At 32.8% G+C, this 24,291-nt stretch overlaps 1 protein-coding gene across 1 annotated transcript; it reads left to right on the plus strand.

The window, feature by feature from the left end:
- Positions 1–16,907: 16,907 nt before the first annotated feature.
- Positions 16,908–17,968, plus strand: LOC145956761 (germin-like protein subfamily 1 member 7). The gene is made up of 2 exons (XM_083072405.1): positions 16,908–17,149; positions 17,255–17,968. Exons 1-2 carry the CDS (start codon positions 17,038–17,040, stop codon positions 17,803–17,805), a joined length of 663 nt encoding a protein of 220 aa, XP_082928531.1. The 5' UTR covers positions 16,908–17,037; the 3' UTR covers positions 17,806–17,968.
- The last annotated feature ends 6,323 nt before the right edge of the window (positions 17,969–24,291 follow it).

Genomic DNA, 24,291 nt, shown 5'->3' on the forward strand with positions numbered 1-24,291 from the left:
GTGTGAGATTATCCTTAGGAGCATTGAATTGATTGTGTTAAAAGTGACTAGTGAATTAATGGATGAGATTAGAGAAGCCTAGGAGTCAGATCCTTTCTTAGATAACCAAGTGGAGAAGATTGGTAGAAGTATAGATAACCATTTATGAGTAGAAATCGACATTATTTTGAGGTGCAAGAACAAACTTGGGTGCATAGTAACCTTGAATTAAGGAAGATGATTTTAGAGGAAGGACATAACAGTACTCTTAATATATATATTTAGGAGCTAATGAGATGTATCGGGACCTTAGGAGGATGTATCTTAATAGCGCAGCGGAAGTGAAGTGCCCTAAGGTGAAGAAAGGAGTAGAGAAATTGTATACTTGTGTTTAGTATGCTAGAAGTCTTTAGGAATTTTGTAGCTCTCAGACGTCCCATTGTGGAAGTGAGATGATGGGTGGATAGGCCTTCATTGTAGGTTTGTCTGAGATGCTTAAGAAGTTGATTCTATTTGTGTTTTAGTGGATAGACTTGCCAAGTTTACTTGTTTTGCCCTTAGATATCTTTTGATAAAGTTGTATCTCATTAAGGTAGTAAGGTCGCATAATAATTAGAAAGTAAGAAGCGAGGAGTCTACCATTACAAAAATTTCGAGGACGAAATTTCATAAAGGAGGGAAGTATTGTAACAGCCCAATTTTCATTGGGCCGTAGGCCCAATTCGTTGCCCAGAACGAGCCGTTTCAAAAGTGAAACGGGCCGTTCTGGAATAAGTTAAAGGCCCAAATTTTCGAGTTCGGGCAGCAGGTAAAGGTCATACCTTGCAAACTTACTTTGGACCACAGTCATCTTCACATTCATCTGGGTCGGTGGACCAGTTGCTAGAATTGAAGGTCTCTCAGGTTGTAGTAACTTATGAGGATAAATTAAGCCAATTGAAAGAGGAGATGCAAAGGCAACGACAAGATGAGAATAGGCAATTGAAAGATGACATGCAAAGGCAACTTCAAGAGTATATGCAATCACTTAGCCAACAATTTCATCAGAAAACTCCAGCAATTGAACCAGTTGTTGCACATGTGAGTACAAAAGGTTCATGTGCAACTACAAATCCCTCTACTTCTGCCACTGACCATGGTACATCTAATAAGTGTGAGTTATTCGTTGATGGATCACTCGATCTTGTGGGCATAGGGAGGATTCACATGTTGGGGTTTGTTATGCACCATCAGACCATGGGAAATGATATGGTAAGGGTTTCAGTGTTGGATGTTAGAAACCCAAAGGCTAGAGTTCCTGTGCCCACACAAGAGGTTCAGACGATGGAACAAGCCCTAAATACCTTCCTTCAATGGCCTTATAAGTTAGTAAAAGTGATATCTACGGAGGTAAGTTATTTAACTATTTAATTTTAACTTGGTGTTATTTTATTATAATGTAGTATAACATTATTTGTGTACTTTATTTAATAGGATGTTGTTGCCCCACCAAAGGCTATGCTTAACCATTCTAGAAATCTAACTCCGATGAAAAAGCTATGGAGATTGGTTGCAGATATGGAAGATGACAATTGACCCAAACAGGTCCCTTGGGCTCCTGAAGTGTTTGGCTTTTGTAGTAATGTCCCCTTGTATATAAGCCAGAGCGACATATCAGAGATTACAAACGGGCACTGCATGCTGAACATATCAATTTTGCAATTGTGGTTATTGTAAGTATTTGAATTAATTTTAATTATGTTTTGTTGCTTTTTTCTAACTTTATTTCTAACCTTGTAGATTTATCCATAAATTGAGTGTGGATAAAGGAAATGATCACATTTATGGATTTTTGGAACCCGAGTTAATCCAAAAAATTGGGAACAAGACAGAAGAAATTCAAGCTTACATCCAAAATTGGATGTCTGAATCAAATAAAAAAGTTTACTTAGTTCCTTACTTTTCTAAGTAAGTATATTTGTATATAATTGATTATAAATTGTTAAAAAATGTATTGTTTATTACTGATAGTTTCTCAATGCAGTGCTCATTGGCAACTTCTGATTATTTGTCCTATGGACAATATATCTGTATGCATTGGTTCGATGCACAAACCTCCTCCTGTAGATTTTAAACATTTATTAGATAAGTAAGTTGTTTTAAAAAAACTAATTTATTTTATTTATCATTACATTTTATTTTAAAATATAATAATGATGTCCTTTTATTATTAGGGCTATGGAAGGATACCATATGCTTAAAGGTTCAAAGTTGAAGAAAATGCTTTGGGTCTCTCTTAAAGTAAGTTATTTTAGTAATGATATTTTTTCTAAGGTATTTTCTTTTGAATTACCATTACTACTAAAATTGGTTTTTATATTCTTTTTGTAGTCTCATAAGCAAAAAGGAAACTATGAGTGCGGATACTATGTAATGAAGGCAATGCATACTATTGTTGATTCACAAATAGTATCTGGGTGGACTGAAGTACGTTTTAGAATTTTAAAATTTTTTATTTTAAGTTTGCATTTTATCATGTTTTAAGAGTTACTTCTAATTGTTCTAAATTTTCTTAACAGATATTTATAGATCGATCACCATTGTCGCTAGAAGATATAAACACCATTAGGGAGCAATGGGCTACATTTTTCATTGAAACATTGGCTAGCTACGAGTTATGATTATAGTTTTACTCATTTTGTAGTTTAGGATGTACATAATTTGTAAGTTACTTTGATTACATATATGGTTGACATTTACCAACTCTTGTTATTTGTATGTAATTTGGTATATTAAAAATATATGAATTGTCTGGTATTTTATTAATTTGTAGGTTTTGTTCAGAGATCCTCTTAAAATAAGTCAAATATTTAAAAAAAATTAACAACTTTTAAAATCGGTCATGGCATGACCGATTTTAAAAGTGCTAGTTTTCAAAATCGGCTCTTTTAAAATCGGTCACAGAACCGATTTTAAAAGTAAAAAACGACCGATTTTAAAAGTGTTTTTTCCACTAGTGCATCTATACATTTTCCTCCACTTCATCCTCTTGTCGTAGATGAATTTAGTCCATTTTAGCTTCATCTTAATGAATGTGTTGCCATTCCTATTAGTGGTTTACTCTTCTCAAATGCTTATGTTTCTTATAAGGAGCCTTAACTTAATTTTTCTTAGTATGAACCTCATTCAAAGCTTTCAAAAGAGGCACCTGGCCTTTCCAAGTCTGCTTAAAAGAGGTCATCTAACGTGGAGAAGCAAGTTTATCTTGTGAAAAAGAACACCAACTAATCTTCTCCAATCAAGCCAAATTGTAGCACAACAACAATGATTTCCTTAACTTGTTCCTTTTGCTAGAAGAATGGTTGGCCACTCAATTGATTCCCAAGGTCATTCCTAAGGTTCCTCCACGACCTCATACTTCTCCACCACCATTTAGAGAGATGGATTATCACTCCTCAAAATCTTTAGAGAATTCCTCTCTATCCAAGACTATTTGAAAACCTTTTTTTTTATTCTAACAACTAGTTAGAAATCTAGTTTAGTTTAGGAATTGCAAATTATATTTTGATGGATGACTATAATATGACAATTTGTTGCATCAACATTATTTTGATGCCTACTCTATTGTAGGTTGTAATTTGAGAATTCTATTCTCTAAAGCTCGATTTGAATGTCATATATCTTATTCATTTTTTTTTATTGTTTGAATGGGAAATTATTTATCCATCTCTTATAAAATTATGACGAATAAATGAACCGTTGATATGAGTAATATCTACTGTGCTTTATTGTTTGATGCATCTCTAACCTAGATGATATCTACTATGTGTGCATGTTTGACAAGTTAATGCATGTGTTCAGGGGGAGTTATATGATATATGATTCTCAAATTAAGGGTAGTAAATTTGTACAATGTATGATAAATGAATCCATTGAGGGGCATCTAGACACCCAATTTCATTCGGACCAACAAAAGCAATGAAATGGACGTCCATTATCAAAGAAAACGAGCTCCCAAGTATAGAAACAACAGGACATGACATTAGAAGGCCTAAAGCCCAAACAAACTAGTTTTAGTAACCCAGCCATTCCCAACTTGGAATGGGTTGTTCCTAATCTGGAACGGGCCATTCCAAGTTCCTAAAAAAGTCTAAAACCCTAGTTTAGAACAGGCCGTTCCAAAACAGGTTGTTATGAGTAAAATTTGAACCTAGAACGGGCCGTTCCAGATTCATATTTTACCCATAACGAACTGGCCTAGAACGGCCCGTTCTAAATCCAGAACGAGCCATTCTGGTCAACTCTGATGTCTATAAATAAACAACTAGGGCACTGTTCTCTAGGCCGAGAAATTTTGTATAAGACTCCTTTGAGCTCGAAAATTCTCTCTCCCTCCTATTGTATTTCTTGAGATTTGTGAGGCATATTGTAGTGTGAAAGGTTGCCACAAAGCACCAAAAGATCTCTATATTTGAAGATTCAATAGAGCTCGTTTAAGAGGTATTTTCGTCGATTCTCTCTTCTTTTCTCTATTCCCTTATTTCAAATATTGTTATAATAAAAGCAATCATGTAGATGTTTTAGGATTAACCGTGTAATTTAAATTTCAAGCATATAAATAACGATTCATAAAGGGGATTAAATATTTAAATTATTAATTCTTACTATGCTAACTTCATCATAAGGGTACCGATTAAGGACGTTGTAGGGGTGCTTAATACCTTCCATTCATATAATCGATCCTCGAACCCAATTCTGGTTATCAAGGCCATTATTCGATCTTTAAAAACCTTTTCTTTTCCCAATGTTTTGAGTAAAACATTGGTGGCGACTCCATGAACCTATTTTCAAAACCACTAATCAAGGATTAAACTGGTATCCGGACATTCCTTAATTAATGAGATTTTTAAAAGGATGTCTAAACCATAGGCCGCAATATTGGAAATTTTCGGGTTGCGACAGATGGTGACTCCATTGGGAAAGTTTAAAGAGGGCCAAGCCCATATAAATGATGAAGTTGATAAAATAAGAATAATAATTTAAATATTTTTCCCCTTTACTATCTTTGTTTTATTTGTTTGGCTTTAATATCTATTTGCCTATTTAAATTCTGCACCTGTTTGAATAAAAATTGTATACAAACCTTTGCACACAACAGTCCCCCTACACCCGGGGCCATGAGGGTATTAAACATAGAGAGTGGTTGACGTACGACTGGCCCAAGTTTGGCCTTGGAGCCTGCGAGCCTTGTCGAAAGTCACACTCAAGGTGATAACCAGTTACTCTAGCCCGAAATACTACGACAGACCTTAGAGTTTACCAGGTGACGATGACAGAGATTGATACTGGGTCCTTATAATGGGGGCAACTTGGGGACCTTAAGACTAGTGAGATTAGAACTGTTCTATACAATGCAATTTTCTTACAGGGACCACAGACCAAGGATTTGAACGTGACTGTTCGCGGGTGTACATTTGTTTGAGCATATACGTGTTATATTTGTTGTGTTCTCTTTTTGTTCATTTCAAATAAAAAGTAATTATAGACAAACAAACAGATATCAATAAAAAAAAACTAACACTCTTCTGTATACCGTAGCTCTAAAGCATCATATAGGATAGTTTGTTTAGGAAAAAAAACAAAAAATATATAGCAAAAATCATGCATCATAACCTTTAGTAAAAAAAATAAATGATAAAATTTAGGTAGAAAACAATCATGCATCTCATAGGATAGTACATTAGCATACATTCATGACAAATGGGAGGCACACATAATAGTATGCAAAGATGTTCTCTAAACAAGAATCAATGAGAATGATATTCGTTGAAATTCTCAAGTGTCTTTGCATCCTATTTTACGTTTCATATAGATATCACGCCTTTCTTGTAAATAATAAATAAGAATAAAAAGGGAAACCTAATCTGTGTGTGTTAACCAGATAATGGAAATTACTGTAATTAAATGCGAACCCGACACATCAAATCGGGGAACACTTATCAGTACTTGGGGGCATCCCACGCCCAAATCAACGATTTAAACACCGAAACTTTCGCATGCAGAAACGACAATTGTCGGGATAGGAGGAATGATCAAGAATGGACGAATCCTTGCTTATAGGGAATTACAAGACAAAACCCAACTGAAGAATAAATGCATTGCATGATGAGGACCCGCTAGGATGAAAAACCACATGGGGCATTCTAGGGAAAAATTAAGGCAAAGAAAAAAGAATCAAAATCTCGATAGGATACATCTTATGCAAAAGTTAGGGATATAAAAATAAAAAATGTTTGTCTGAGTTGAAAACCGAAAGGCGGCTCAAGTATTCCCTTTAGAAAGCAAGGATTCATAAGGGTTTCACTCCAAATTCAAAACACCGACGTTCAAGTAAGTGGGAATGTGTTCCTAAAGTAGTCCGACTAATCATCAACCATGACTCTCTAGGGGGCAACCTTCGTCTATCTCTCCGTGTACAAATCACGAACTCGGGGCATGCTCGGGCCTTCGAGCTTTGATAAAGGGGAAGTGTAAATTGGAAGTACTATTTTTAATTCCATATCACTCTTTCATTTCTCTTCTCTCTAAATATTCACTCTAGGCCTCATCCACTAACCCCAAATAAACAAAGCTTATTTGCAATAGAAATATTATTTGGACAATAGCATGGAAAGGGTAGGAGAGAAGTAATCACATGAATCCATACATGACTACAGTTTGACAAAATAAAGACATCCCATACCTCACAAGTGCTGCAAAAAATGAAGGCTCGGTAGGAAACCCACTAAGGGGGCTGTGTAAAAGTTAGGGCAAGATCCGTTGGGCAACCCACAAGTAAAAAGGGGGTAATCTAGGCAAAAGTAAGGATCAAAAGAAAAAATGTCCGCTAGAGAACACCCCTCAAGTAACCTAGGAAAAAGTTAGGCGTCAAAGTAGCAACCCAAGTCGAAAACGGAAAGACGGCTCAAGGGGATCATCTAAGCAAAGCACAACCCTAGGTCATCACTCCACTTTCCAAAAACTATTAAAACATAATGATAACTTCCTTGTAGAAAATATGTTTTGTTTAATAGCCATAAATACTAAAGCCCACCTTGGCCAACCATTCTTCTAAAAACCCCTTTTAACAATCTTTTGAAAAAATACAAACATGCCCTTTCTTATTTTCTCTTGACCCTTATGGCATTAAAATGGTACTAAAAAGATACATGGAAAATGCACAGTGAATACTCATAGAGGGAATGTTGAGATGTCCCCGAACGGAGTTTAGAGATGTTTGACTACACACTGATAATTAAGGAGCCACTAAAACCTTGAATTCAAAAGAACATATGTCGGCAATAATCACAAACGACATGGATAGAAAGGAATCGTCAACATTAACCTTAACGCGCACATGTTAATTTCCTGACAAAAAAAAAATTTGAATTGCATGTTTATGAACAAACACATGAGCATAAACTGCATCGTATGCATATGAGGTAGGGGCATATGGAAGGGCATTACATAAAAAAGGGAATAAATAAAAATAATAATTCCTGTATTGCATTTTCATTGCATCCATATATCCATGAGTTATACTCTCTATAGATCAGAGGGAGTCATAGAGGTTAAAACACTCGCAAGCAGCTCAATAGCCCTAGCTAACAAAAATAATAGAGAATGAGAGAAAATCCCCAATCTGGGGATCCATCACAAAAAAAGGGGGGCAGGACCCCCTCATAACAAAGATCAGTTTAGACACTTCAACAAGGCCGATTGAGTTCACACTCGATCATCAAAAAAAGACAGTCATCACAATACTCACATGGTAGGGGCAACACCATAATTCATGTTAGCCATCTACTTCTCTACTCATCAACACAGGGGCACATCAAGCACCTCCTGCCCAACATCCTTGAGGCAACATCTACCACAAATCAAGCAAATCAACGAGGGCACTAACAGTTTCCTCAAATACAACAAAGGTCTGGAGAGACGGTACTCACATCCCAATCTGGTATACGACAAAGCCGTGAGGGAAAGGTCAGGAGGGACGGTACTCACATCCCAATCTAGTATACGACAAAGCAATGAGGGAAAGGTCTGGAGAGACGGTACTCACATCCCAATCCAGTATACGACAAAGCCGTGAGGGAAAGGTCTGGAGAGCTGGTACTCACCTCCCAATCTGGTATATGATAAAGCTGTGAGGGAAAGGTCTGGAGAGACTGTACTCACCTCCCAATCTGGTATACGACAAAGCCGTGAGGGAAAGGTCTGGAGAGACTATACTCACCTTCCAATCCGGTATACGACAAAGCTGTGAAGGAAATGTCTAGAGAGACTGTACTCACCTCTCAATCTAGTATATGACAGAGCCATGAGGGAAAGGTCTGGAGAGACGATACTCACCTCCCAATCTGGTATACAACATAGCCGTGAGGGAAAGGTCTGGAGAGACGATACTCACCTCCCAATCCGATATACAACAAAGCTGTGAGGAAAAGGTCTGGAGAGATAGTACTTGCATCCTAATCCGGTATATGACAAAGTCGTGAGGGAAAGGTCTAGAGAGACGGTACTCATCTCCCAATCTGGTATATGACAGAGCCATGAAGGAAAGGTCTGGAGAGACGGTACTCACCTCCCAATCCGGTATACGACAAAGCCGTGAGGGAAAGGTCTGGAGAGACGTTACTCACCTCCCAATCTAGTATACGATAGAGTCGTGAGGGAAAGGTCTGGATAGACGGTACTCACCTCCCAATTCGGTATATGACAAAGCCGTGAGGGAAAGGTCTAGAGAGACGGTACTCACATCCCAATCCGGTATACGACAAAGCTATGAGGGAAAGGTCTGGAGAGACGGTACTCACCTCCCAATCTAGCATATAGGACAGAGTCGTGAGGGAAAGGTCTGGAGAGACGGTACTCAGTTCCCAATCCGGTATACGATAGAATCGTGAGAGAAAGGTCTGGAGAGACGGTAGTCACCTCCCAATCCGGTATACAACAAAGCTGTGAGGGCAGCTGAGCTACGAAAATACTCCCTCTTCAAAAAGCTACAAATAAAAGAACGCACTATCACAAGAGAAACAATGGAGCATCTACTTGAAGACCGAAGATCAGGTGTACATTTTGTTAGTCTTGTTACCCAATAGAGTACATAACCAACACTCAACTGCTCTAAAGGGAGAGGATACAAGCAAATACACCTATCCAAGGAAAACAACACAGAAGCGCCAGCACCAAAGAGACGAGAAGAAGACTCGAACGAAATGTTTACGTCTTTACTTGGCTTTAGAAAAGCAACACATAGTTATTCCAAAGGACAAGTAAATAGGGGCAACTGTAGAAACCCAATTTCATCCAGACCAATAAAAGCAATGAAATGGACATCCATTATCAAAGAAAAGGAGCTCCCAAGTATAGAAACAACAGGACACGACATCAAAAGGCCTAAAGCCCAAACAAGCTAGTTTTAGCAGCCCAGAACGGGCTGTTCCAAAACCGGAATGGGTCGTTCCCAACTTGGAACGACCTGTTCCTAATATGGAACGGGCTGTTCCAAGCTCCTAAAAAGGCCTAAATTCATAGTTTGGAATGGGTCGTTCTAGAACAGGTTGTTATGAGTAAAATTCGAACCCAGAACGGGCCGTTCTAATTTTGGAATGGGCTGTTCCAGATTCATATTTAACCATAATGAACTGGCCCAGAACGGGCCGTTCCGAATCCAGAACGGGTCATTTTGGTCAGTTTTGACGTCTATAAATAGACAACTCGGTCACTATTCTCTAGGCCGGGAAATTTTGTAGTGTGAAAGGTTGCCACAAAGCACCTAAGGATCTCCATATTTGAAGATTCAATAAAGCTCGTTTAAGAGGTATTTAAGTTGATTCTCTCTTCTTTTCTCTATTTCCTTATTTCAAATATTGTTATAATAAAAGAAATCATGTAGACGTTTTAGGATTAACTGTGTAATTTAAATTTCAAGCATGTAAATAACGATTCATAAAGGGGATTAAATATTTAAATTATTAATTCTTACTATGCTAACTTCATCATAATGGTACCGATTAAGGGCGTTGTAGGGGTACTTAATACCTTTCCTACACGCAATCGACCCCCGAACCCAATTCTGGTTATCAAGGCCATTATTGGATCTTTAAAAACCTTTTCTTTTCCCAATATTTTGAGTAAAACATTGGTGGCGACTCTATGAACCTATTTTCAAAATCATTAATTAAGGTTAGTCTGGTACCCAAACATTCCTTAATTAATGAGATTTTTAAAAGGATATCTAAATCATAGGTCGCAAGATCGAAAATTTTTGAGTTGCGATAGGCCAATAATTCAAAATCTCTATAATTACTTAATAATATAAATTTGAAAAGCTTTTGAGATTACTAAAAGGTATATGCTCTTCTTAAAATTTACATCTAAGTTTTGTCATTATCAAAAAGGGAGATATTATTGAATCCTGCCTAAATTAAAGTTTTAATAATGACTAATTCTTAGTTTCAAAATTTAGAAAAGAAGAGTTCTCACTCGTATGTTAATAAGTTTGTTCAAGTGTTTCAACAATATTCAAATTTGATTAGAATGCTATATGAGCTCATGATTTCTTGAACAATAGAAAAAACTTACAAAGACATCCTTAAATAAGAATTCAATTATGTTGGATTGCCTATTAGCACTAAATACTTGTTTGTCCCAAGCACAAAAGTTAAGTATCCTATAAGTCTTTGATCTGAAAGATTGAAGTTAAACATTTCTTCTAAGGAGAAATGTCTTGAAAACTTTGTTCAAAAGATTATCATTTTGAGTTGATTATCAAAAGACTTTAATTAAAACCAAGCTTCTTAAAAGATTTGTATTGAAGACCTGATTTAAAAGGCTTGAAGTAATGACCAACTTAGAAGGCACCTTATTTATAAAAAAAGTTGACAAAGACTAAAAAAACAAAGTACAGGGATGTCATCATCTACTTAAAAATCAAGCAAGCCATAACAGATCTATTTTCTGTGGTTACAAAGAGAAGATAATGTTTGATTTTGAAATAAGCAAGATTAAAGAGAGAAATCAATTACACAAGCAATCAAACTATAATCCTTGCTAGCTTTATCCTTTGATTTTTTAGATATTTCCACTTCATATTTATATATCAATTTTGTAATAGTAAAAGAAGTGTGAAACATTTCTTAGTGGAATCTCCATCATAATAAAGTTATTAGTGATCTTAGCATTTTGCAAGAACACAAAAAACTTGTTATTGTAAACACTCCCTACCCAGAACTAAATGTGCAATGGTGTAAGAAAGTAGAAAGAAATCACAATAGGTGTTGTGTAGCCTCATAACAGGTGGCTGAGTGAAGAAATCTTAGTAAGTGGTTGAGTGTTTGCTACTAACAACATGTGATTGTAGTAGTGGTTTGTATCAGCATGTGGCTGAGTTTGTTGAATAGTAATCGGGTGTAATTAGTGAAAATCTCATAAATTTTTTTAGTTGACTGGATGTAGCCCAATTGGAGTGAATTGTCGATATTTATTAGGAGCTACTAAATCACGGGTAAATTTAGCAATTTTGGAGGGTTGTTCAAAACCTCAGGTAATACATTAACCACAGACAATTTACTAAGGGAAAGTCCAACTACAGGTAATGCACTTAATGGAGGTTAAAACCTCTGGTAAGGCCAAATATAACCCTCATTAAACCCATTATTTTTCATAGTGTCTCTAATTATTTCCCCTATCTTCTAATGCTTATGTAAGATATGTATTTCTTGTCATAAAAAAAAATCCAGGAAAGCTACACAATAGATATGATTAGGTCCTCGATCGGTCCTTTTGCAAATCACCCTGGGTCGATCCTTATGCTAAACAAGGAATTACACAATCAAGTAAGAAAATATAATCCCAATGAAACATGGAGAAATTCATGCCTAGTTCAATTTCTGGATTATAGTACATAATTCAACAAGAAAGTTGGAGTCATGTTAGTCAAATCCCTAACATTAGGCTAGATTTTACTTTTGCTTGTATATATTAGCTAGAGAAGAAGGGAAAAAAATGATCTTCCTACAAACCAAGGAAAAAAAATCTTCCTACAAACCAATAAAAAAGTCCACAATGGCCCAGGTTAAAGTTTAATGATTCCTTAGAGTTCAAGTCTAAACTTAGGTCTGGTAAGAGTTTGTAAGAAAAATTATGAATATTGAATATTATAAAATTTATATAGTTAAAATGTTTATTTATTAAATAATTTAATTGTATAAAAAATTATTATGTACAATATTGTACAAATAAAATACTATTTTTTCTAAAATTATTTGATTAACAAATATGACACAAGTCCTCAATAAAACTTGGTCAAATTCAAAGTAAAAGCATATCTTTTTATTTATTTATTTATTTTTATTTTTTATAAATAAAATATCAACGATAATAATATAGATCAAATTCTAACTCTTATTAGTCTAATCAAACACTTAATTACTAAGCCAAACGTATCTCAATAAAAATTACATATATAATAGTTGATCGATTTATTTTAACAAAAACATAAATTATAAATTAAAATTAAAAAATCACACATATATATATATATATATATATATAATTTTAAAAAAACATCTAACTATTGTACTATCATATATTTACTAATGTAAGAGTTTTAAAGATTTAATAATCTCTTTTTAATGTTTGAAATATAAAGTTGTTTTTTAGTTTTGATTCGCTGAATTATTTTTACTGACCCCTATTTTTTTCTTCTTTCGTTTCATTTTAGCTTATGATGTTACCATTTCAATCATTATAATATTATAAATTTTTAGTATAAATATCTCATATCGAAAGATTTTATTTAAGTTCACGTACTTTTTTAGTCATTATATTTTACTTATTTTATCTTTTCTTTTATAATTTTAAATAGACATTTTTAATTTTTAAACTGACCTTTTTTAATTATATTTAATCCTTGTAATTTAAGATAAGTCTTTTTAATTTTTATGGTTTGTAATTTTATTATTTTTTTAAATATTTATCATTAATTTTTCTTAAAACATTATTTTAGACACTTTGTGTCTCTTTGGTACTGTCACCTATGATACATATTGTTAAAATATATTTGTTATACTCTCACAAAATTAAAAACTTCTAAAACATCAACACAAAATATACTATATTATAAAAAAAAAATTAACAAAAAAAACTAAAAGAATTTAAAAAAAAACTGTAAATATAGAAACTAAAAAAATTATTTCAAAGTATAAGGACTAAAAAGATTGAAAAAGATATAAAAATTAAAAATCTATTTTAAATTATAAAGATAAAAAGATAAAGTTAATAAAATTATAGAGAATAAAAATAATTTTAAATTTTTCTTTAAATCAATACTATTGGGCATGGAAAAAACTATACTTGTCAATTTAAACTAATTTTAATTAAAATTATGTCATCATAATAAGAATTAATATTATATAAGATGAAATAAAAAAAATATGATCTAAAACAAGAAAGACATTAAAAAGCAAGTAAACCAAAATAATTCTATATATAAATGCATAGAATCTACATACAGTTATGTTCCTATACTTTGCAATTGCAAAATAATAGTGGAATTGAGAATCCATCCTTTGGATATCATCATATCCCTCCTTTCTAAATCAATATCAGCGCCCAAATTTATAAGATGTAATGTCATATAAAATGACAAACTATGATGTTACTATTTTTTTTACCACTATAAAATTATAAACTTCTAATATATATCTATGATACTGGATGATTTTTATTTTAAATCAATATTATTTTGAAAACATCAGACTTGTCTTTTTAATTGCTGTTAATTGTATCATCATAAATAAAAACAAAGATTATATAAAATTGAATAAAAAATATATATGAACTAAAACGAGAAAGATATTTAAGGAAACAAAACCAAAGTAATCCAATATAAAAAAAACTATAATGTTATATATTTAAATTAAGACCCGAAGCAATTGCAGCAGGCGCTGTGCAAAGTGCAAAGTCAAAAGATATATATTTATTAGTGATGGTTCCAATTGAGACCCAATCCCTCAAAACATTTCCATATACCAAATCACGGGTAAATTTAGCAATTTTTGAGGGTTGTTCAAAACCTCAGGTAATACATTAACCATAGACAATTTACTAAGGGAAAGTCCAACTACAGGTAATGCACTTAATGGAGGTTAAAACCTCCGGTAAGGCCAAATATAACCCTCATTAAACCCATTATTTTTCATAGTGTCTCCAATTATTTCCCCTATCTACTAATGTTTATGTAAGATATGTATTTCTTGTCATTAAAAGAAAATCCAGGAAAGCTACGCAATAGATATGACTAGGTCCCGGAACTTCAATCCTCCCAAAACAAGCTTCCTAGTCTGAATTTCAAGAAAAGCCAAAAGGCGTTAGTGATCTAGAGGAGAAAAGGAATCATACAGAGAAATTTGGGAGAGAAAGGAGCTCACAGACCCAGAGTCGTTCTCTCTAAAACTTCTCTCTAAAAACTCATTCTCCTCAACTGCCCCCAACCCCTATTTATAGACATTTTGGAGTGGCCAAAACGGCCTGTACCGAAACTAGAACGGCCCGTTCTTCCCTCCAGAACGGCCCGTTCTCCATCCAGAACGGCCCGTTCTCCAACCAAAATGGCCCGTTCTCAACTACGATTTTCAGTTCAATTTAATAGCTTGGAAAGGCCCGTTCCAGATTGGGAACGACCCGTTCTGGGCTACTAAATCAGCTACATTTTTTTTAAACCCACTACGTTACATAAAGGATTACACTAATGTTATATTCTTGGTATAAATTGCGTTTGTATGGTGGAACTATGAGCTCAAAATAGTTTAAGCAAGAGACAATTGCAAAAATTCTATTAATAAAGTTGCAACACCTTTTAAGATTTGATGTTTCAACGATTGCACTTCATGGTACTTCACACAATGACACTTTACTTAACTTCTTATTGGTTAAAATCCTTCATCAATTAGAATACTCTGTGGGTAGCTTTTTTTGAGTGTCTAACTTCCTTTAGGAACAACAATTGTCCTCACAAATTAACATAAGACTTTTCAACGTGTTATTTTTGTCATCTCTAAATTATTCCAAGTCAAGCACGCTTAATTGTGAAGTACTTAAGTGATGAACTATTGAAAAATATATGCATTTTTTTAATATAGGTAGTACTAATTAATTTATTTAAATCATTCTTAATTTTACATGTACACTCTCACACCTATACAAATCTCTAAATCCCTCTTATTTTAGTATGTTCGGATTGTTACAAAAGCTGAGTATATAGTTGCATTAGTTACAATAGGAGATTTTGTCCAAACCAACAAGTTCATTATTTTGGTTCATTATTTTGGTGTCATTTTTGACATTGTAGACTTAATAGACCTTTATTATGATGACAATAGAGCAATCACGCAAGTTAAGGATGTTAGATCTTACTTAATGATCCCTGATCTATATTAAAATGCTTCCATCTCATACGATACGAGAATCGATAGAGGAGATGTTAAAGATTTGCAAATTACCCACTTAAGGAATAATATTTGGCTTAAATAACTTTTTAACCTATGTAAAATATTTTTTTTTTTATTTTAGTCCTTTCAAAAAAATTACTTTCGTCCCTATAATTTTTTTTTTTGTTTTATTTTTTTCTTGCCATTAGATTGACTGTTAAATTTAGTGGAAAAAAGTTTTAAAAAATTGTAGGGACTTGAGTAGAAAAATGAGAAAATTATAGAGATAAAAAAAAAGGACTAAAATGAAAGCAATTAAAATTTAGAAGGGTTAAAACAAAAATAACTAAAATTAAAATAATTAAAATACAAATAATCTTATTTTAAAAGGAATAAACTTATAATTAAGCTAAAGTTTTAAAGTATTAATTTGCACTTACAAAGAGTACTAAAAATCTTAATTTTTAGTGATCAACTAAAAGCATTAAATCGAAAATATAACAAATAAAGAATAATAAGAAGAAGAAAAATGTCAAAGATGTCACAATGAGTGATAATATACAAGCATGAAATAATAAAAAAAAAATGTAATTTATTAGAGATCTCAATGTCATGTAAAAAAAATGTTATTAATGTAATTTTGTTTATTTCATCTTAAATTTTTTTTATTATTTCTTGATCATATATTATGATCCGTTTTGCTCTCCCATCCTTTATTTATGTTTAGTTATTTATTTATTTATTTGTTATATTTACTTATTATACAATTGTATAGATTGTATCACTATATGACTTTATCTTGATAATTTGTTTTTTTAATCACCAATTGCATTTAATTTTTTAATATTTTGTTAATTTAAACATAAAAAAAATAAGTAATATACATGTAATTAATTCCATGTAGGACTCGGATTAAATCATAAAATGTGATGTCTTAATTAATTTCAGAGGTACTACACGGCTATTTACATTTTCCTTTCTGTTATCGCTCCGGGGAATTATTTAAATTATGGCCTGAAGCAATATTTGCAGCAGACTGCCTAAAGTCAATGGATATATTTTAACCGTTAATTCCGTTGTTCATATCTCGAAAACTTTTAAGAAACCAAGCAACACAAAAATTTTCATATTCTATCAACTACTTTTGATGACCAAGTTTAAACTTACAACAGTATAATAGGAAGCCAATAGAAGATGAGTTAGGATAAGAAGTAACATTTTAATTATAAACTATCATCGTCAACAGAAGTTTGAAAAAATTGATAGAAACTCTTAATTTGAACTTTGATTCAGTGTACGAACTTTACGTTATAAAATAATGTTAGGAATGGGTACAAAGTCAAGGTAATATATCAAAACACTTGCCATTTCTTTTTCTTGCGGAACATCTGCTTAATTAGTCTACTCTTTGATCAAGTACGCATTAGTTGTTAAGGAATGGTTCATCTCATCAAATAAAGAATTCATCAGGGAAAAGATGAACTGCAAACCAATTCAATGCTTCGTCATTATAAATAGCAAGCTTCACAAGAATCAAAATTCAATTCTCACAAGCGATTACATATATACAGCACAATCAATCATTCAAGACTAAGAGGAAAATATGAAAGTTGCTTACCTAATTGTTGCCATCTTGGCTTTGACATCCGTTGTCTCAGCCTATGACCCAAGTCCTCTGCAAGATTTTTGCGTGGCAGTAAAAGAAACTGATGGTGGTATGTACGAATTAACATTCCTCACAACTCATTCTCAGATTGTTAATTTCATGATACATATTATAATTGCTTTTTTAATTAAAACTTTTTCTTGTTAATTTGTAGTATTTGTGAATGGAAAGTTCTGCAAAGATCCCAAGTTTGTGAAAGCTGAAGATTTCTTCAAACACGTCGAACCTGGAAAAACTGACAATCCATTGGGTTCACAAGTGACTCCTGTGTTTGTTGATCAACTTCCAGGGCTAAACACACTTGGCATATCTTTGGCTCGCATAGATTTTGCACCAAAGGGTTTAAACCCTCCTCACACTCACCCTCGTGGCACAGAAATCCTTATAGTCCTTGAGGGAACTCTCTATGTTGGATTTGTGTCATCCAATCAAGATGGAAATCGTCTCTTTACTAAAGTGCTAAACAAGGGTGATGTCTTTGTATTCCCAATTGGTCTCATTCATTTCCAATTGAATGTGGGGTATGGAAATGCAGTTGCCATTGTTGGTCTCAGCAGTCAAAATCCAGGAACTATCACTATTGCAAATGCTTTATTTAAAGCTAACCCACCTATTTCTACAGAGGTTTTAACCAAAGCTTTCCAAGTCGACAAGAACACAATTGATTATCTGCTAAAACAGTCTTGGTATGACAACAACAACTAATTTGGGATTGTCAATCATTTTGATTGGATAAGTGTTTTCATCATCTCCAAATAATTATCATTGTAATAAATATGTTATAAGCGGGTTATATTGATATATTCTTCCTCTTTGTTGGATCTATTTGTTTAATAAATTGATCGATATATTGATTTAACATAAGAAATTCTTTTAGTTCCTTGTTCAATTTAACTTTTATAGGGTGTTGGAGTTCTTATTTATGCTGATTTACTAAAGAAATCGCGATAATAATCCATGGCCAAATTTGATATATGCTTGGTAGGATTCAAGGTTTTTCAAATAATTTGTCTTGTAGAAAGATGATTCCTTATCATGATTTGAAAAAAATAATAATCACTATGTCTTCTATGATCTTAAGTCCTTATTTTTTAGTCCTTCAAATATTTCAAATAAAAAAAATTAGTTTCTTTTTATTTTTGATAATTTTGATCATGAGTTTGTGCGTTGCTTATGAAAATCGATTAAGGTAGTTAATTGAATGAGAAAATAACATGAAAAATATTAAAATTGGTTGACACAAGTGTTAACAACTTATATCTCTTGATTAAATTGTTTAGGGTACGAATCTTGACTTTGGGTTTGGAATAGACTATATTAAAAAAAGAATACTTTATGAATGGTCATAATCTCTGACCGAGATTAATCATCACTTCTGATAGTAGATACTTCGTACTAATATTATGATTTCCTAAAAAACAGACAACATGAAAAATTGAACAAGATTTAATGCTATGTTATAAATAAAAATATGTAATCAAGTTTATATCAAGTCGAAAGCATCTATCTTCAAAACCAAAACCAAAACCAAAGGTCATCCCTATTCAGCCAATCCTCCAACTACGAATTCTCAATTTCTTGAGTTTCGGTCCCTACTCAATTTCTTCCAAGGCGTTTGTAGGGCTAGTACTCAATTCACCCAAATTTAACTAATTCATAGTCGAATTTGATTGATCACATCTTGACACCTCTATGGTCTTTCCAAAAGTTTGATCTAGAGCCTTTGTAAATTATTGATCAAAGAACTCCTTATGTCCTCTATCTCCCAACTTTACGATAGTCCCCAAAGTCTATATTTCATTTTCCTAATGACCCTTGTTGGTCGGAGCCTCCTTTTTAGGATTTGAATTAAACTACTTTTTGGTGTCTTCAACAAAGCTCCCTTCATTTTTGGTATCTATGTCATTGATCCACCCTAGCTAATGTGGATGGTTTTGATCATTTTGCCGATATGTATCTCCTCATTATAAACGATGATAGTATTTATCTTGTTTTTCACGTGAAATTTGACAACCCTTCTTAAAATTAATAATATTAAATTTTATAAAATTATATATTCAAAATATTAATTTATTATAAATGTTAATTATATAAAAAATATTTGTCATGTTTAATATAGTAAAAAAAATTATAATTTTATTATAAACTAATTTGATTAATAAATACATTGCAAGTCCTTGACAAGGATTAACTATATAATACTTTATCAATTTCATAAATTATAAATTAAAACAAAAAAGTTATAAGAAGAATACATTTATTTCAAGAATAAATTTATTTAGACTTATTCTATTCGATAACTCATATTTTACATCAAATTTCAAGGACCGTTGAATTTAAATATATTGATTCTACCCATCCTAATAAATATGCAGTGGCTGCAATAGCTATTTCTGCAAATGTAAATCAGGATCTACTACAGCCAGAAGATGATGCTTTAGTCTAGGTTCAACATCTAAATGCAGCAGGTGCTAATCTAGCTAAGGATCTACAGCCGATTTGCAACCAATTAGTTTGGTTCTGGATAAAACACAAGGTTCTCCTTGTGTTCATTAGATGGAATGCCACCACTTGAAGACATATTTGATGAGTATGTCCAACAAGATCTGGCTGTTTTTGAGTAGGCTGCTGATCCTATAGCTGACCTTCCGTTTCAGCCTATTATTTCTAAAAGCAACAAAAGGAAAAAGGCCTCAATTAGGGTCTGACCTAGAACTACTAGGAATAGCCCAAAAGAGTCTCATCCAACTAATCTACATGAAAACATTGTTATGAAATATTAGGAGCATTGCCTCCAAAGAATCACAAATTGTTCTTAAATCTTTATGCTTTAAGCTCAAACTAGATTTCTTTTTGTTGCACCTATGGCAACGCTTGCTGATACTTCTTCTTTAAGGCAAAATCTTAATCTCAATTTTTTACGGAGAACCATAGTCGACCTAAGAGTTTCATATGGTGCTTTTGTTCTAAATCTGCCAACCCTTTAATCATTTCAGTTACCGATCAATTTATTACCTTATCAGTTTCTCTCGGCATGCACACTACTAATTTTATTGTTTATTATGCTCTGTTTATAAAAAAAACAAAGAATTCTATGGTCTGATTTGGCTTCTGTTTAGGCTACCTATCCGAGTGAATGGATATGTGTAGGAGATTTTAATGAGATCATTAGTTCTAGTGAATATAAGGCCTCTTGTTGGAAATATTTTGTGAAAATATAGAAAAATTAGATCTTGCAGATAAATTAAAATTAAAATTGTAGATGAAAAACTATCATTAAATTAACATTAAAATTCATAGAAGAGGATGCCTATGTATAGGCTTACAATCAATTTAAAATTCCTAACAAATCTCATCTACTAACAACTCTACTTGATGAGATTATATTGAATAACTGAAAATAAAATATAATAAATAAAACTGTAACAATAACAAATATCTTATCTAAAATTTATTCAAAATTCAAAATTTAAATAAAGGAAAATCTCATAAATCTAACACTCCTCCTTGAGATTTGCCATGAATATCACAAATTTTAGTTTCATGAACTCCAAAAATTGAGTTTTGAAATGCCATGTCATCAAGTTGTTGCACATCAATTTCTTGACCCATATCATTGTCTTCATAGTCATTCAATCTAACTCCTCCTCTTGTCTTTGAATACCATTTGTTGGAATTTGTCATATCAAATACATCATGCATAAAAGTGTGACCAAATCTTCCATGCCAAACATTACTCTCATCAATTTTAGCAATAAAATCATGATCTTCAACCAAATCAAATTTCAAATAAAAACTGTTTTTGGTCATCTCAATTTTTGCAATTTCTAAACCATGTTCATCCATAATAAAACAATAATTCTCTTTAAAAGAGACTCCATAACCATTCCTTAGCATTTGTGCAACACTAAGAACATTTTGATCCAATTTTGGTATGTAGAGAACATCTTTAACAATTATCATACCTTTCTTGGTTGCAATAGAAATTGTACCTTTTCCATTGGCTTGTACAATTTCACCATTTCCCATCTTGACTTTTGGCTTAATTGATTTGTCAATGGAGGTAAAAAATGATAAATATTTAATCATGTGACTAGTGCAACCACTGTCAATGAGCCAAGTATTCACTTCATGTGAATTGAATTCTTGAGATGCCATAAATAAATATTCATCTTCATCATCATTTTTTTCTTCAATCACATTTGCCTGTTTTTCTGGTTGTTGTTCAGGCTGATTCTTCTTTAATCTGCAATACTTGTCACTGTGACCATTTTTATTGCAAAAATTACAGTGAAAAAGTGGTTTATCTTTAAACCAACAATCTTCTTTAGAATGGTTGGTTCTTTGGCAATGAAAACAAGGCAAAAAATTTCCTTTTTTTGAAGAACCTTCATCTTTTCCTTTATTCTTATTGAAAGTTCCTGACTTTCCAAAATTCCTTCCATTGTGCTTTGCTCGAAAGGCACCTTCAACAGCTTCATCACTTCTAATGGAGACTCTTTGCTCTTGTGCGTGAAGCTTGCTGGTCAATTCAGTAATTGTGAGAGTTTGCAAATCACAAGACTCTTCAATTGTAGAAATCTTGGCTTCAAATCTTTCGGGTACCGAAACCATGATTTTTTCGACAACCTTTTGATCTGTAAATGATGTTTCACCAAGAAGTCGCATTTGGTTCACAACATCCATTAATCTGCCAGAATAATCTTTAACAGATTCATTATCCTTCATCTTCATCAATTCAAATTCTCTCTTCAATATGAGAAGCCTAACAGATTTAACTCTGCTACTGCCTTCAAATTCATCTTGAATCTTGTCCCACACCTGTTTAGGTGTTTCTAAGTCCATGATTTTAGTAAAAATATGATCTGCAAGTCCTGCATGTAGGCAAGTGATGGCTTTATCTTTCTTCAGCTTCTCCTCCTCATAAGCTTTGATTTGTGCAATGGTTGGATTTTCTCTCAATGGTGGTGGATCAGCTTCAGAAATTACAACATTCCATAAACCTTGAGATCTTAAAACAAATTTCATCTTGACGGCCCAAATATGATAATTTTCACCATTAAACATTGGAATTGCTGGTGAATTGGTGGAAGTAGACATCCTTGCACCAAAAATTGTTTGAACAATAAATCACTCAATTTAGTGTTTGCACTCAACCTCAATGTGTTTAGCGCTCAATAAATTTTTTCCTCACAGCCCGTAAGAAGCAAGCTCTGATACCACTTGTTGGAAATATTTTGTGAAAATATAGAAAAATTGGATCTTGCAGATAAATTAAAATTAAAATTGAAGATGAAAAACTATCATTAAATTAACATTAAAATTCATAGAAGAGGATGCCTATGTATAGGCTTACAATCAATTTAAAATTCCTAACAAATCTCATCTACTAACAACTCTACTTGATGAGATTATATTGAATAACTGAAAATAAAATATAATAAATAAAACTGTAACAATAACAAATATCTTATCTAAAATTTATTCAAAATTCAAAATTTAAATAAAGGAAAATCTCATAAATCTAACAAGGTCAGCCTTATCAGTCATCTATGCATGACTTTGCTGCATAAGATGATTATTGTTAATTGTCAAATCACTCTTGTACCCGTCCTCTTTTTACTTGGAATAACAATAGAATTGGCTCGGATAGGATTGACAAGTGATAAAATAGATTCATGTGTAATCACCTATTCATCTCCCAATGGCAGCATGTCTTTGGTCATGTATTGCCTAGGCTTAGATCTAATCACCAGGTGATACCCATGCACACTCTTTTAAATTTTTGTCTATGTGGTTACAACATCCTGGGTGTAAAGATGTTGTTGTTAATACTTGGAATTTAGATGCTCATCGTAGTCTTATGCAAATTTTAAATCCAAAGCTCAAAAATGTTAAATATCACATTAAGTAATGGAATAGGAATAGCTTTGGAAATATACATGAGGCTGTTAAAGCTGCAACCTCCACCTTAGATAATATCCAAACATTGATTTCCACTTTTGGTTATTTTGACACCTTGACAAAACAAGAACAACAAGCCATGGTAGGTCTAGAATTTGCCTTTTTTGGTGAAGAATCCTTCTGGAAACAGAAACCTAAAGTTAAATGGTTGACTGATGGTGACAGGAATACAATATTCTTTCATAGGAAGGTTAAGTTGAGAGTTGTTATTAATCATATTTCCTTCTTAAGGAAAGGAGATTTAATACTATCTAATCCAACTGATATTCATACTCATGTTTTGGATAATTTTAAATCAATCTTTTTTCTAATAATGTCCATGTTGTTGATTGTTCAAAATTTTTAAAGGTCATTCCTATATCCATTACTCAATTTGATAACTTTAGACTTACTATACTCTCCCATCTATTGTGGAGGTTAAAAGTGTTGTTTTTAATCTCTCTCCCAATAGCTCCCCTAGCCTAGATGGTTTTCCAAGATTTTTTTTTTCAAAATTTTAATTTGGGACACCATTTTATTGGATGTCTATAATTTTGTCCTTCGGGTTTTTTAATATGGTTGGATCATTCCTCATTCCTCATTTTTCCTTTGTAGTAGAGGTGTTAGGTATAGGGTCACCCTTTATCCCTTTTTCTTTTTTGTATTATAGAGGAGGTACTTAGTAGGGCCTTGTCTACCATGACTAACTTTGGTAAATTTCTAGGTTTGAGGGTGCTAATCAGGTCCGTTTTCCAACTCATACTTTATATGTTGATGATATTATGATTCTTTGTAAATGCTCACTTCAAAATCTATCCAATATTATGGACCTAATCCTTTTTTTTTTTATCTTGGGATGCCTATTTTCTAAACCCAAAAAATAGTTTTTATTACCTATTGCTACTAAAATAAAATCAAAACTTGCCATGTGGAAAGGTGTACTTCTTTCATATATGGGATGTGTTTTACATGTGAAATTTATTTTGCATAAAGTCGTATTTCTTTGATTAATAAAATTTAAAAAGTTTATAGATCCCAGGGAGTTTATAGATCCATAATAGACATATAGAAATTATATAGTGTCAAATAACACCAAAAGTATTGGTTTCAGAAGATGAAAATGTCTAATGTTTTTTTCCCGATAAACTAATTGGATTCTTGCAAACCGAACGAGCTAGGCATGCCTTAGAATCTCTTTTTAATAACTATTGTACTATCATATATTGTACTATCATACATTTATTGATA

This window comes from Cajanus cajan, chromosome 4 (assembly GCF_000230855.2).
Source record: "Cajanus cajan strain Asha chromosome 4, NIPB_CcT2T_4, whole genome shotgun sequence".
Classification (NCBI taxonomy): Eukaryota; Viridiplantae; Streptophyta; class Magnoliopsida; order Fabales; family Fabaceae; genus Cajanus; species Cajanus cajan.